This window comes from Cinclus cinclus, chromosome 23 (assembly GCF_963662255.1).
Source record: "Cinclus cinclus chromosome 23, bCinCin1.1, whole genome shotgun sequence".
Taxonomy (NCBI): Eukaryota; Metazoa; Chordata; class Aves; order Passeriformes; family Cinclidae; genus Cinclus; species Cinclus cinclus.
In genome coordinates, this window is record NC_085068.1 from 4,464,005 (window position 1) to 4,478,629 (window position 14,625).

The 14,625-nt window shown below is 41.5% G+C and overlaps 1 protein-coding gene across 1 annotated transcript in view; it reads left to right on the plus strand.

Annotated features, from left to right (window-relative positions):
* PRDM2 (PR/SET domain 2) overlaps positions 1-14,625 on the plus strand; it is a 45,093-nt gene that overhangs the window by 3,533 nt on the left and 26,935 nt on the right. The window contains exons 2-5 of the mRNA XM_062507503.1: positions 3,791-3,908; positions 4,173-4,276; positions 7,517-7,669; positions 13,821-13,947. Coding sequence (XP_062363487.1) covers positions 3,791-3,908; positions 4,173-4,276; positions 7,517-7,669; positions 13,821-13,947 — 502 coding nt within the window. The remainder of the gene's footprint in view (positions 1-3,790; positions 3,909-4,172; positions 4,277-7,516; positions 7,670-13,820; positions 13,948-14,625) is intronic.

Here is a 14,625-nt window from a genome sequence, read left to right on the forward strand (position 1 = left end):
TGTGCTTGGTTCATAAGTACAATTATGCAAACAGGAAAAGATTGTTTCAGTTTAGGCACCACTTCAGCCCTCAAATGATCCTTTGGCATTGTTCTAAAGTCACTTCATTTAAAGTCTAAAGCCACTGATTTAAATGCTAGAATGTAATTTTCTGATGAACTTCAGAGTAAGAAGCTGAAAAGTGAAATAAGCTTTAGGTGCTTTTGTATTCAAAACTGCAGTCTTGGAAGGAGTGAAAAATACTGTGTTAAGGCTTCAGATAAATGCAAAAGTTGGCTGTGGGACACACAGGTGCACAACCCTTATCAAGAAGTGAGTTTTGTAAACAGAAGAATAAATTTAAATGTGATTGTTAAATCTTGGTAGAAAAGTGATTGAAATATATTATTTCTTTTTGGTAGACAGACATTGCTTGGGGACAAGTTGTGATCTGGAAAGCGTTTCAAGTAGCTGCATCTAAATTGCAAATAATAAGAGCTTGCACTGATTTGACTGAACTAAATTGTTTATTTTACTGTTTTGAATTTGCTTGCTTATTATCATTCATTTGAGGTGTGTAATGTATTGTTGTTTAAAGGCCATATCCAGTTTTCTAGTACTTGTGAAATCCATTAATATGACAAATGTTGGATGAGTCTGAGTATTGTGTTCTCTGAATGTCCTGCTAGTCTCTGATTTATGTAGGTAGATGCACAATAAATTTCTGATTGTGTACTACTCCATACAAATGCACTTCCTAAATGGTAGAGAAGTTTGGGAATATTTACAGTTAAAAGGTGTGACTATTAAAGAATATACCAGGAAAATCAAAGATGTATTACAGTGCTGTACACTTTGGTCTGAATCAGGTGAGTCTCTTTTGATCAATTAAAATTTATTTCCAAGGCTGGGATTTGAGATTTTTAACTGCTCATCAAAACACCAAACCAAAACCAGCACTCTCCTGATGCCTTGGATTTTAGCTTTAATTTTTTTTTATATTCTCTGCTGCTTGGTGTGTAATTCTGAAATTTCATATTAGGTGTTAGTAAGTTCTCTTCACAAAGTGGTTAGACAGAGCAGTCCCTTCCCAGCTAGAGAATAAAGGACAGCCATTACCCAAAAACATCAACAGTGGCTAAAGGAAGGGGGCAAGTCAGGGGGCACAATTGACCCCAGTATGTAGATGAACCAAAACTTAGAAAAGTGTAAAAACTCGTGACTGGGATCTATCTTGGATTTGATTTGGGTGTAGCCCTGGCCAGGCTCTTGCACTGCCCAAGGTGTATCCTTTCAATAAATACCTATTTTATTCCTTTTGCTCTGTCGAGTTCCAGGTCAGCCTTTCCAGGCATCACTCCAAAGAAACCAAACCCCCAAATGAAACTCAGCCAAAAAACCATCCTGCTTTTATCTTGAAACTGGAAGTGCACCATTCTGAGAGCTGTCAGCCACCCTCTTCTATTTCTGTATATAAATTGTCAGAAACCACTGGGAAAAATAGGCTTGTTTCTCCCTGGATGAAATCCTGGGGTAATGTACTGGGTAGAAATTTAGGTTTCTTTGATATGCTGAGAAGAGCATGTTTCTTTTTCAGCTGAGACATGGCTTCTTGCCTATCAGTTCAAGGCAAACAGATGTCTGAAAATCAGGCTGCTTTCATCAATATTTTTCCTTTCGGGTTGTCAGAAGAGCGAAATAAGGCTTTGCTCTGCTTTGAATAGCTGTTCAGCTATTCTAACGAATGAATAAGTATTTTCCCCTGGTGTCTGTGCTCTTGGATGGGGAGGGATTTCTGGCATTCTTTCCCTTCTATGATTTGCAATTTGGGGGTCTTTCTCCCCTACAAATAGTTCTCTGGGAGCTCTCTGTGCAACTGTTAAGGCTTATGAAGGCAGCACTAGAATAACCTCGCTCTGACTCCAGTTTTATAATTTTCATCCTTGTTGCAATTAAAACTGGCAGAAGACTTGTTCTTTTAACTCCACTCAGCAAATTGGGTTTTCAGTTGTAGTGAATGATTGCTCTAGCAGCACCCTGACAAAGACTGGGTGCTGCGGAACAAGGACTGAGAAATTTTATCTGTTTTGCTTCAGAGAGAAAAGAAAACTAAATTTGGTGGCGTATTTAGACGCATTTTAAAATATACTTCCAGTAACCTTTCAGCATATTTCAGAAGTACTCACTGGAAAGTACTCTGAGTATTACTCAGTAGTTTATTAAGTATGTGAAATCTACAGTTGTTTCTCTGCTTTATGGTTATAGGTAAAAGCCAGAGTAATTTCCAAAAAAATAAAGTTCATTTGGAAAACTTTCTCAGTTTAACCTCTTCCTAAAAATGGGTTCAGAGGTCAAATATAACATCCTTAATGTTAGAGTTGTTCCTGCCATTACCAGCAGTGTTTGTTCCTGAGAAGAATTATTAGAGTTCCATATCAGAAGGCAGGGAGTTATTTTAGGGCATGTGGTTCAATAAAGGCTTAGTTTTCACCAAACACAGTTCTTTCCAAATGTGAACAGATTTTATAGGAAACTTTGCATTCTTGTAACTTTGAAATTCTAGTAATTTCTGTCAGAAATAGTGTTTTGTTAATTATACGTGGGTAATAGGGAGCAGGTTGTTTTATGACAAGTGTGAGTAGTCATACTATGGAAATATTATAAGAATAATATTGAACCTTGGAGGCTCCATAAAATGGAACTAATCACTTGCTGGACAGTAAATAATTTATTAGATTTATATTGCCTATCAAACTTCAATGTAAAAATACCTTAAAACTTCTTGTATTAATTATAAGCTGCTGGCTAAAGTTCTGAGCTGCTTCTTGATGTAAGAAATGTGGGTAACATTTATGACACTAAAATAATTGCTGTTAAAACCCTTTTATTCTCTTGTTGCAGAGCAGTAAACTTGACGTGCACTTACTTTAATCACCAAGAACTGTAGTGACAGGACAAGGAGGAATGGAGAGTAGGTTTAGATTGGCTGTAGGGAAGGACTTGTCTGTGAGGGTTGGGAGGCCATGGCAAGAGTGCCCAGAGCAGCTGTGGCTGCCCCTGCATCCCTGGAAGTGTCCGAGGCCAGGTTGGACACTGGGGCTTGGAGCAGCCTGGGACAGTGGCAGGCAGCTGTGCCAGCTCAGCAGCTTCAGGCTGGTTATCAGTAGTATCATTCTCTGTTCCTTTATCAGGTGTTTTGTCAGCTCTGCCACATCTTCTCCTCACACTCAGGAAGTTTAACTTTGGGATTGGCAGAGTCTGCCTGGTTTCAGCACGATTCAACCCCAAAAGCAGCAACCCCACCCCCTCCATTCACTGATAGGTTTGCAAATAGGGCATTGTCTTACCCCATTCCAGGCAGAGCATCCTGCTAGGCTGTGGCAGAGTGGATGGTGTATCCCAAGTGCAAGTTCTCTGTCTGCATTGGAGTGGTTAATTTACTGCAACAGGCTCACTTCAATCAGCAGAGCAAGTAGCTGTTCAGATTTTTTAACTGTGTGCACTTTTTTGGAACTTTGAGTTTGGTTTTCTCCTGAAGTTACTTTTTAGTCTGTCTCACAAGGGGCACTTTGTCACATAAGGCAAGATAAGAAACTATTTTAGATTGGTTTTGGGGGACTGATTAGGTTGAGTATGCCTGGTAGTCAAAGGGAAATAAATGATTGCTAATGTATGTCAAATTATCCTCAGTGTGGTGAGTTTGGAAATTTTACTTGAATTGCAAGCCAGAAGGTTTTGAAGTTCATGTGGGTTGATCACCTGTTGTGTAGTTGTTGCTGCCTGTTAATGGTGGTGGCTCTTTGACTTGTAGAACACAACTGACTCCCCTGTTGCTGTGGAGACCTTGGATGATGTTCCTGAGCACGTGCTTAGGGGCCTTCCTGAGGATGTGAGGCTCTTCCCATCAGCTGTTGACAAGAGTCGGCTCGGTGAGTGCTGCAGCTGTGAAAAGAGAACCAAGATTTTTACAGCAGCTCACATGAATTGGAGTTGCAATGAAAGCCTGGTGCCCCCCTGTGCTGGGTAGAGATGATGTCTGGTGTATTTGTCTGAAATAATTCCTCTTGGAAAGAGTGGACAGCTCCCCAGTCCAAGACAGACACATGTAATGATCTTAAGAATATGAATTTTGAGTAGAGGATTTGCTTGGAATAACTTAGATTGGTTTTAACTCCTGATACATGTCTCCTCAGGTGTCTGGGCAACAAAGTCAATTTTGAAAGGCAAGAAGTTTGGACCATTTGTTGGTGACAAGAAAAAAAGATCTCAAGTTAAGAGCAATGTGTACATGTGGGAGGTAAGAAAGAGCTTGTAAATGGAAAAATGTGCCTGTTATCTGGTGAATATTTTGTATTTAGCCTTTACTTTTTAAAGATATTTTAGAAATAAACTTGATGTAAGGTAATTCCCTTCCATTGCATTACTAAAGGTTGTTTATAGACACTTGGATAGAACAACAATTCTGAATTAAAAGCTTTATAAACCATTGACATTGTTTGAAATTGCTGTGTGTGGATCACAGCTGCCCTTAAGAGTTTGTTGCTGATCTTTGCTTTGTTGGCTTGAACCCCGAGTGCAACTGAGTGCTGTCAACTTCTTATGAAATTAGGGAAATTGGGAAGATATGGAATTTCTTAAGGAAGCCACATCACTCCTGCTCATTTAGCTCTTTGAAAACCAGTTTTTGGGGTTTTTGTAAGAGTTCTCAAGTGTTGCAGTATTTCTTGTACTGGGCTTGCCTTGAAGCAAGTGCTGTCTGGGCAGCTGAACAGCTCTGGAAGCTCCACTGGTAGTCAGGAGACCAGAGATTTCAAAAGTTAATGTCATAATCTGGAGCTGAATCCCATCTACAGTGTCCTTAAGGCAGTTCATTTACCACTCCAAAGACTTTTTCAGTCTTTCTGAAGACAAAAACAGGATAGGGTTTTAGCAAAATGAATAGTCAAGGAGGGGAGGGGTGGAGGAATGTGGCATAGAATGTTCTGGAATATGGATTATAAGGCTGACTCTGATAATGGTCATCCATCCTTCTGTCCTCTTGCCTGCAAAAATGGAACTCCCTAAAACACTAAAAACATGCACAGAGCTTAGTCAACCTCTATCAGAGGAATTGATCTAGGACATTCCCATAATTGCAAATTACCCTTTAGAAAAGCAATACAGTTTTCATGTGTAAATGTGTGTTGCAGTGAGCTCATGCTATCACAAACTCCACTGCATAAGGTATCTCCAGTTTTGATCTGTTACAGGAACATTTGCTGAGATTGAATCAGTCAAGTAAATTATTGACCTTACAATTGTGTTTCTCAGTGCTGGATGCTGAATGTTCACAGTGGATATTTTTTCAGTTTGTGTTGAGAAATGATAGTTGCAAGCCAGCTGTTTCAGAGTTTCCTGATTTGCAGTGTAGATGATAATGGGAACTCTTTTTAGATTCCAGACTAATTGTGTGTTGCTTTAATAGTGATTTTAGAGTTAGAAAAAAAAGCAGCTAAAATGATACTGCAACAGTTGGTCCCATATGCTGATACCTGAAACCAGTCCAGAATCTGAACTGCTAGAAAATATGGTTTGTTGAAGGATGGTTCTGTGTAGGAGCAGTTCAGTATATGGACACTCTACTTGGGGAACAACCTTTCCCACAAGTGTTCCATCTGCTTCTTTAGTCAAATTAATCTGAATAAAAAATAAAGCTTCTAAAACTGGCATCTCCAGTCAATTTTAATGATTTTGAACTGTTAAACCAGAGGCTCATTGTGAAAAAGATGAGTTGTGTCAGTATATGCCTCTGGTGTCTGAGGAGAGAACATATTTTCCTTTTCTACTGATAAAAAACCACAGTTGGGAAAATGAGAAGAAGTGTCTGAAATGCTGGTTCAGAATGACTGGCACAGCTGTGCTGAGTGGGTTTTATTGTGGGTACAGGAATCACTTAAAGTCACTATGTTAGGGAGAGGAGTTGGAGCTATTTTCTTTCTCACAGTTCACAAGGCCTTTAAACAATATTCTGTAAATTAGACTGTTATATTGTTTAAACTAGAAAAGCAATAAAGTATTTCAGTTTGTGGAAAACCCATAATAGAGTAGTATAAAAACATAATAGGGTTATATCTATATCTATAGATATGAAAGTAATCAGTAATTACATTTAGACATACATTCCATATCTTTTTAGCTCTCCCACAGCATTCTTTGGCTCTTCTCTTCCATTTTAACCAAAAGAATTGCTTTTGTAGTCTCACCTGGGACACTGTTTATGCTTTCATATTGCAAGGGCTGGGTGTGCTGGTGAACATTCTTTCAAAAGTCAGCTGATGAAATCTATGCTGGAATAGTTTAAGTAACTGAGATGTTTTCTGTTTACTTTGAAAGAAACTAAGATGGTTGATAAAATTGATAAAATTCACTTTTATTAATAAAATTCTATTTCATTAAATCAACAGTATTAGCACAAAAAGGATTGAATTTATTAATTAGGGTATTTTCTAAACTGCTGCAGAAGTGTATGTACGATTGAAATTGGAGAACAGTTTGAAAAGCCTTGGAATTACTTGTAAAGTATCAGAAAATAGAAAGCTACAACACTGTAGATTTTTTGACTTCTAGAAAAACAGAAAAGGAAAAATACCCACTGATGGCTCTTCTTATGGGCATCTAACTTGGATTATAAGAAGATGATGCATAACATCTTGAAAGAGAAGCAGAGTCACCTGTCATCAGAAAATAGTGAAGTTGTCAGTCCCCTTCTTGCTTTACTGCAAGTTGTCTTGAACTGTAAATCAGGAGTAAGTGTCAGCCTTTCCCCCAAGAACAAAAACCAAAGAATTTATACAGCATCTTGAAACATGCAGAAATGTATTGATATGGTCAGTTATCTAATGTGATCACAAGATTTCTGAAAGGTTAAAATGTTCTTTTATATACTAAAGAAAGATTAAATATAAAGTATGCTTTCCCATATCTTTCCAAATAAAGCAAATACTTCTAGCCTCTATATAGTTACTTTTTCCAGTTCATCAGATGGTAAAAATAAAGCTCTGTGGCCTTCATATCTTAAAATCAGTCAATTTACTAAGTGCAAAATCTAGAGTATCAGGCTTGCCAAACTGAAAAGAAAGTGTAAACGGTTTTAAAGATTCTGGCTTTTGAGCCCAGAGCCTTCAGAGATGGGATTGCAGGCCATGAGTTGGATATGCAAAAAAGACTGGATATGGCACTTGGTGCCATGGTCTAGTGGAGGTGTTAGGGCATGGGTTGGACTCAATGATCTTGAAGGTCTCTTCCAGCCCAGTGATTCTGTGAATTCTGTGAATTCTGTGAATTCTGTGAGTGGTTTTTTTTTCCAAGTGTAGCAGTTTCTCCAAAAGATTGCAGAAGAGCAGCAGCCCTGCCCCAGCCCAGCCCTGGCTCTGGCGTGCCCTTGGTGCTGTCCCTGGCCCTGGGTGGCACTGAGTGCTTTGTGTAGGTGTGCAATGCAGTGCTGCAGTGCTGTGGTGTGAGCAGGTGTCCCTCTGTCTGTCTGCTGCCTCTCTCACAGGTGTATTACCCCAACCTGGGCTGGATGTGTGTGGATGCCACCGACCCAGAGAAGGGCAACTGGCTGCGCTACATAAACTGGGCCCGCTCAGGGAAGGAACAGAACCTCTTTCCTCTGGAGATCAACAGGACCATTTACTACAAGAGTTTGAAGGTATCACTGTCTAAACAGATGCTGCTTTCTTATCCTTAGTATTGATTCTTTTTATTCTGCCTTATTAGAAAATTTTTTTTCTTAATATTAAACAGTTCGAAACATTTTATGAAACATATTGGAGACACTGCAAATGCTACACATCATTGGTATAAATTCTTCTCTGCCAATACAATTGACATTAGGTTTGCTGTTAAACTACAGGATTTATCAGCACTAAGTCTGTCTTACTGGGTAATGATTTGCTGTAGCACTGAATTTGATACAAGCTAGAAGGAAAAACTGCAGAGTGTATGAAAGAAACATTTTTCTGTTTTTGTAGATACCAAGATTCTTTCTGCTGAGGATGTTTTTGCAGTAATCAGTTATTTTTATAGTCTGTGCATTGTTTGACAAAGTTTGGCTGTCAAGACACTTTCATGGGTAGCTCCATGAAGCTATTTCTCAAGGTTTTATACCATTTTGGTTTTGTTCAGGGAGTGAGGGGGGAGGCAGGGAAAAGGGTGTAATTCCTGGAGCATTTTATCTCCCAAATCAAGAAAAAAATTATTTAACTATAATGGTGCAGTGTGTTTGCTTAAGAATATTGTGGCTCTAGTTCTTGAATCCCTGATCAAGACCTCCTAGCAGTAAGTGTGTGTAGCTTGACTTAGTTTTTTGGTTTTTTTTAATACTTTTGGGTGTTTGAGGTATATGCAGTTTTGTTTTTGCACTATTGCTGTTCCTTCCATTTCCTTGTGAGGCCAACAATATCTGTAAGTAATTGGTATTTGCTTAATAAAAGAGTGAGTTGATCCCATGAAGTTTAGAAGTTTATGCTGCAGTAGGTAAATGTTATATTTTAAGTCGCTCAGGCTAGGTTGAAGAAACGTTTTAAACATTTTCTGAACTTTGTAATGGCATTCAAGTAGAGGTTCACTATTGCCAGCCAGACTGCTGACTTCTCAGCAGTGTTTATTCACAGAGGCAGGCTCCCAGTGTGACTGTAGCCAGCCTTGATTTCTCTATACACTTTATCTTGGATTTCCTCTGCCTTTGCCCACAGTCCCACTAGCTTGTTAATACATGTGTGCTTTTGGAGTCACTCTGACATTTTAAATTTCTCATTAAATCTTTTCTGCAGAAGTTTCAGTCCTGACAGAGACAAGGATTCATATATTTAAAATTTGTTTATTTGATGGATGATATTGCACTTTAGAAAACAGCTGTACTGCTAAAAGAGGCTGAGCACTGCTGACAGAATAACAAATACCTTGTCTCAGCACTGGAATAGACTTTTGTTCCTTTGGCTATTGTCTCTTCAGACTTATGATGAATTTTATCATGGCCACACCTTACTGCTAACTGAGACAAAAGAAGACATGTAATAAAGAACATCTTTACACGTCCTTGTCTTTTGCATATAGTATTAGGATCTCTACACTGCCAGTTCAAACCTGCAGTCAATTTACCAGCCCAGATATGAACACATAGTACTTTCCTGATCTTTATCATAATTCATAAATTTAGGGGAAATTCCACTTGCTGACAAATAAACAGCATAAGTTTTATTTACCCCCAAAGGAGAATTCAAGTGGCTTGTGTGTAATTTTGTTCTGCTTTACTTTGAGTCATTGAAAGTATAGTCATGGAGTCTTATTTTTCCCAAGGTTTCCTTCAGCTTTTTGTAGGTTTAAAATTTGTAAGTTAAACAGGCTGATTTCCAAGCCTTGCTGCTGAGATAACAAAGTCCAAATTTGCTTGGTGTACAGGCACCTCAGAACTGTAGAGCTTTAACTTCCCTGTTCCCTGCTCTCAATGAATAGTCATGGAATAGAATAGAACTTGTGAGTGAGCACAAGCAAATGTTTTCCATCTTCTCTTCATCTTTCCTAAAGGGATGAGGGTATTTGTAAGCTGCTTTGCATCTGCTTTCCCCGGGATGCCTGTGTGAGATCTGTGGTGTTGCAGGGGAACAGCTTAAACTCATGATGCAGTTTCAGCTCTTCCTGCCTCTGCTTATGAGAGGAGCTTGCTGTGTAGTGTTGTTCTTCTGCACACAGGACAAAACTTGAATTCTAGAAACAGTAAAATACAGTGAAAACTCAATTTCGAAAAGTCTTCTGAAGGAGCTTGGCTGTGAAACTGTCCTGATTAAAATGAAATTAATTTGCTTGTGGAAGACTGTTTTGCCCAACAGGTTTATGATACCTCAAGATCCTCCTCCCTGTTACACAGGAGAGAGCAACATAATGTTGGTTTATAGAGTGTGGAAGATTCACACAAGTAAATGTCAGACTGTTCACTTTGGTTTTGTTTGGTGAGATGAGGCCACACCCAGGTGCAGAAGCACAATATCACAGTAAAATGCAGTTTCTGTGGTGAAAAACAGATACTCTGATGAGGTCAGGCAGGCAAATGCCCACCTCAGTCTGTATAAGACACAGAGTACTTGAACATGCACAGTTAGGGGATTTTTAGGCAATGTGTGCTGGAACCTCTAAAGTTAGGTTAGTAAATTGTTAGGAAATTACTCTTGAAAATAACAAATTTTGAACTTACTGTAAGCCTTTTGAAAAGAAAATACTCAGATTAAGGACACTTAAATGTTGCAGTTAAAACAAAAAGCACAAAAAAGTGCGTGGGAATTATGAACCTAATGAGGCTTCCCAAAATTCATACCTTTTTTAGCTGTCCCAGCCTGACACTGCTACACCAGGGATCTGTAGGGAATAGTTTGGAGGAGGCTGCGTTTTGGAATTGTTACTAGAGGGTGTCACGAGGAAGAGTGGTGGTACAAGTGGCACTTGCTCAGCATAGTCCTTCTCACATATTGCTGTTGAGGGAGCAGCTTTAATTGTCTGGTTTAGAAGCTGCTGCTGCATCTCATTTTAGAAGTACCAGGTTAGAGGGTTTAATTTAGATTCTAGAGCAGTCACAATAAAACTAAATTCATCAAGTTGAACGTTAGCTCCAGCCATGCAGCCAAAAAATTATGTGCTGATTACCACCCTGTGTTTGCATTGCCTGAAACCTCATTGAGATCTTTGGGCTGGCTTTGTACATTTTTTAGATGATAAGGGGGTTTTTTTGCATCCGACAACTCTGCTGCATTCCTTGCTGCTCACCAGCTCCAAGGCCATGCAAATAACTTTGCCACTATTTATCCTATCAGGCCTCTGGAACTCAAGGAAACCAAGCCATAGGCTGTGCTTATGTTGTAACTTACTCTTCTCTTAGTTGTTGGGATCTTGCACCTCTTGTTGTTCCAGTGTCTGGGGTATGATGATAATTGTCACCTTCATCATGTGCTGTGAGACCCACTCAAAAATGGGCTGTAGAAGAAAGAAATCCTACTTTTCTTCTTGATATAGAATTACCCTTTGGCTTCAGACTGGAAATAATAGTCTGAGGACCCTTTGCTCTGTTGTAATGACTGAAAATAGGATCTGGTCTCCACCAGCCCCATGTTCATCAAGCGCTGAAAGAGGGGAATTAAAGTTAAGGCGTTTAAATTTTTCTTGGTTTTGGGTAAAATGCTTCAGGAAATGGAGAAACAATGAGGAAGATTTTAAAAATAAGTTAAAATCTTTAGCCTGCCGACTTGAGGATTTACTAGTTTGAGTCTGATATTTTAAGGAGCATGTGAAATGAACTGATCAATAGAGTTTCTTTTGTTGGCAGTGCTGGGAGTATGCGTAGCATTTGCAGTGATGCCCATTTGACTAATTTAGTCCATGATTTTTTTCTTAAATTTGATTTAAAAGAATATAAATAATCAATTTGGAATGGCAAGCAAACCTTGGATTTTTGTGATGAAGTGAATTTATTAAACACATATTTGGAATCTGTATTCCCAATAACCCATTGTGACAGTCTTTTCCTGGATCTTTAGATTTTGTTCCAGATCCCAGCTGTAGTGGCTGCTTGAGCAGTAACTTATTACTATATTATGATTAATTAACGTTATTTAATGCTTTTTATAAGGTAGGTATGTTTATCCCAGCCTAGCTGCTCTCTTCAAAGAATTAACAGTGAATATCCATAGAAGTGGGCACTGGGATTTAAATCAATAGCACTGTTTGATGCAAACCACAGTTTGGGACATTACAGCTGGAAGGTTCATACCAGAAGTACTAATAACAACTGTGTATGAATTATTAACACAAGGACTGTATATTAATAATTAACTATATAACTGTATTAATATTAACTGTGACTGTATTGATATTATCTCTCTATTGTCAGGAACTGTAGTGGTAGGCCAAGGAGCAATGGATACAAATAGAAAGAGGGGAAATTTAGATCCAATTCCCTGTGAGGGTGCTGAGAGCCTGGCACAGGGTACACAGAGCTGTGGCTGCCCCTGGATCCCTGCAGGTGTGCAAGGCCAGGTTGAACAGGGCTTGGAGCAGCCTGGGATAGTGGAAGGTGTCCCTGCCCATGGCAAGGAGTGGAACTGGATGGACTTTAGGGTCCCTTCCAACCCCCTAACATTCCATGATTTTTCAGATTTTTTTTTAGTGTGATTTTGGCTTTTTTTTTTTTTTTTTTTTGATGATGATGTATTTTTATTTTTTTGTGATTTTTATCTGTAAGTTATTTTTGACATATTGAGGTGTAATTTTTTTATTTTTGTCTTCTGGTCATTGTTTGGTCTTTCCTTATCACTGTAGTGTTTTTTTCTAACTAGTGAATTTTTGATGGGATTATTTTCTTTTTAATGCTTTTTTTTGCGGTTTGGGGGTTGCGTGTATTGCAGTCTCTGAAGAGGTTTTTGGGGTGTTGTGATGCTGTTCTGTGTTTGTGTGTTTGTTACAATCTGTGAGTGGTTTTGGGTTGTTTTTGGGTGTTTGGGTGCTGTTATTTGTGTGTGTGTGTGTGTTTGTTACAATCTGTGAGTGGTTTTGGGTTGTTTTGGGGGTGTTTCGGTGCTGTTATTTGTGTGTGTTACAATCTGTGAGTGTTTTGGGGGTGTTTTGGGGGTGTTTCGGTGCTGTTATTTGTGTGTGTTACAATCTGTGAGTGTTTTGGGGGTGTTTTTGGGGTGTTTCAGTGTTGTTATTTGTGTGTGTGTTACAATCTGTGAGTGGTTTTGGGTTGTTTTGGGGGTGTTTCGGTGCTGTTATTTGTGTGTGTTACAATCTGTGAGTGTTTTGGGGGTGTTTTGGGGGTGTTTCGGTGCTGTTATTTGTGTGTGTTACAATCTGTGAGTGTTTTGGGGGTGTTTTTGGGGTGTTTCAGTGTTGTTATTTGTGTGTGTGTTACAATCTGTGAGTGGTTTTGGGTTGTTTTGGGGGTGTTTCGGTGCTGTTATTTGTGTGTGTTACAATCTGTGAGTGTTTTTGGGTTGTTTTTGGGGTGTTTCGGTGCTGTTATTTGTGTGTGTTACAATCTGTGAGTGTTTTTGGGGTGTTTTTGGGGTGTTTCGGTGCTGTGATTTGTGTGTGTGTGTGTGTGTGTGTGTTACAATCTGTGAGTGTTTTTGGGTTGTTTTTGGGGTGTTTCGGTGCTGTGATTTGTGTGTGTGTGTGTGTTACAATCTGTGAGTGTTTTTGGGGTGTTTTTGGGGGTGTTTCGGTGCTGTGATTTGTGTGTGTGTATGTGTTACAGTCTGTGAGTGTTTTTGGGGTGTTTTTGGGGTGTTTCGATGCTGTGATTTGTGTGTGTGTGTGTGTTACAATCTGTGAGTGTTTTTGGGGTGTTTCTGTGCTGTTATTTGTGTGTGCTACAATCTGTGAGTGTTTTTGGGTTGTTTTTGGGGTGTTTCGGTGCTGTTATTTGTGTGTGTTACAATCTGTGAGTGTTTTTGGGTTGTTTTTGGGGTGTTTCGGTGCTGTTATTTGTGTGTGTTACAATCTGTGAGTGTTTTTGGGGTGTTTTTGGGGTGTTTCGGTGCTGTTATTTGTGTGTGTTACAATCTGTGAGTGTTTTTGGGGTGTTTTTGGGGTGTTTCGGTGCTGTTATTTGTGTGTGTGTGTGTGCGACCGGCGCGGTTCGGGGGCGGGGCGGGGCGCGCTCTGCGCTGCGCCCTCCGGCCGGCAGGGGGCGCGCGGGGCGGTGCCCTCGAGGCTCGGCGGGGGCCGCGCCGTGGGCGCCTCCGCAGCCGCTCCCCGCCCCGCCAACAACACGCGCGCTGATTGGCCGCGCGCCCTGTGTTGTGTCCCGGCAGCCAATCGCGGCGGGCGAGGAGCTTTTGGTGTGGTACAATGGCGAGGACGACCCGGCGATAGCGGCCGCGATCGAGGAGGAGCGAGCGAGCGCCCGCAGCCGCCGGCACTCCCCGAAGGCCCGCAGAGGTACGGACCGGACCGGCCCCGCCGCCGCCGGCGCGCGGGTTAGCCCGGCCTGCGGCCCCCGTGACCTTCCGCAACCCGGGAGAGGAGGGAGGGAAGGGCCCGGCCCGGCCGGCGGCGGCGCCGCGGGTGGAACGTGGAAGTTGTGGCTGGAAAAGTTGGGAGAGGCGGCGGGAGCGGCGCGGGAAGGGGGAATGTCCCGCTCCTGCCGGCGGGACCCGCGGGGCCGCGGCCGCCGCAGCGAGCCCGCGTGGGGCGGGGACCGAGCCCGCGGCGGCCGCGATCCCTTCTTGGAAAGGGAGCGGAGTCCCGGGCCGTGGCGATCCCGCCTCGGAAAGGGAGCTGAGCTCGGGCCCCCCCCCCCCACGATCCCTCCCTGCTAAGAGGAGGCTGAGCCCACGGCCGTCGTAATCTCTTCTTGGGAAGCGGGAGCGGAGCCCGGCGCCGCCGCGATCCCGCTGTGGAGAGCGGGGAGCCGGGCCCGGGTCCGCCGGGATCCCTCGGGAATGGGAGGCTGGGCCCTGGGTCGGGGTACGTCAGTCGAGCCAAATGGAGAATTCAGGTCCGGTTGTTTCCCTGCGGTTTTTAATTTCTTGCTGTTTCTAGGCCGATTTGTTGGTTACGGAATTTCGCAGGCGGTGGGAATGGCTGCTCCTGGCTGACTTCGGCCGAGGAGGGAGG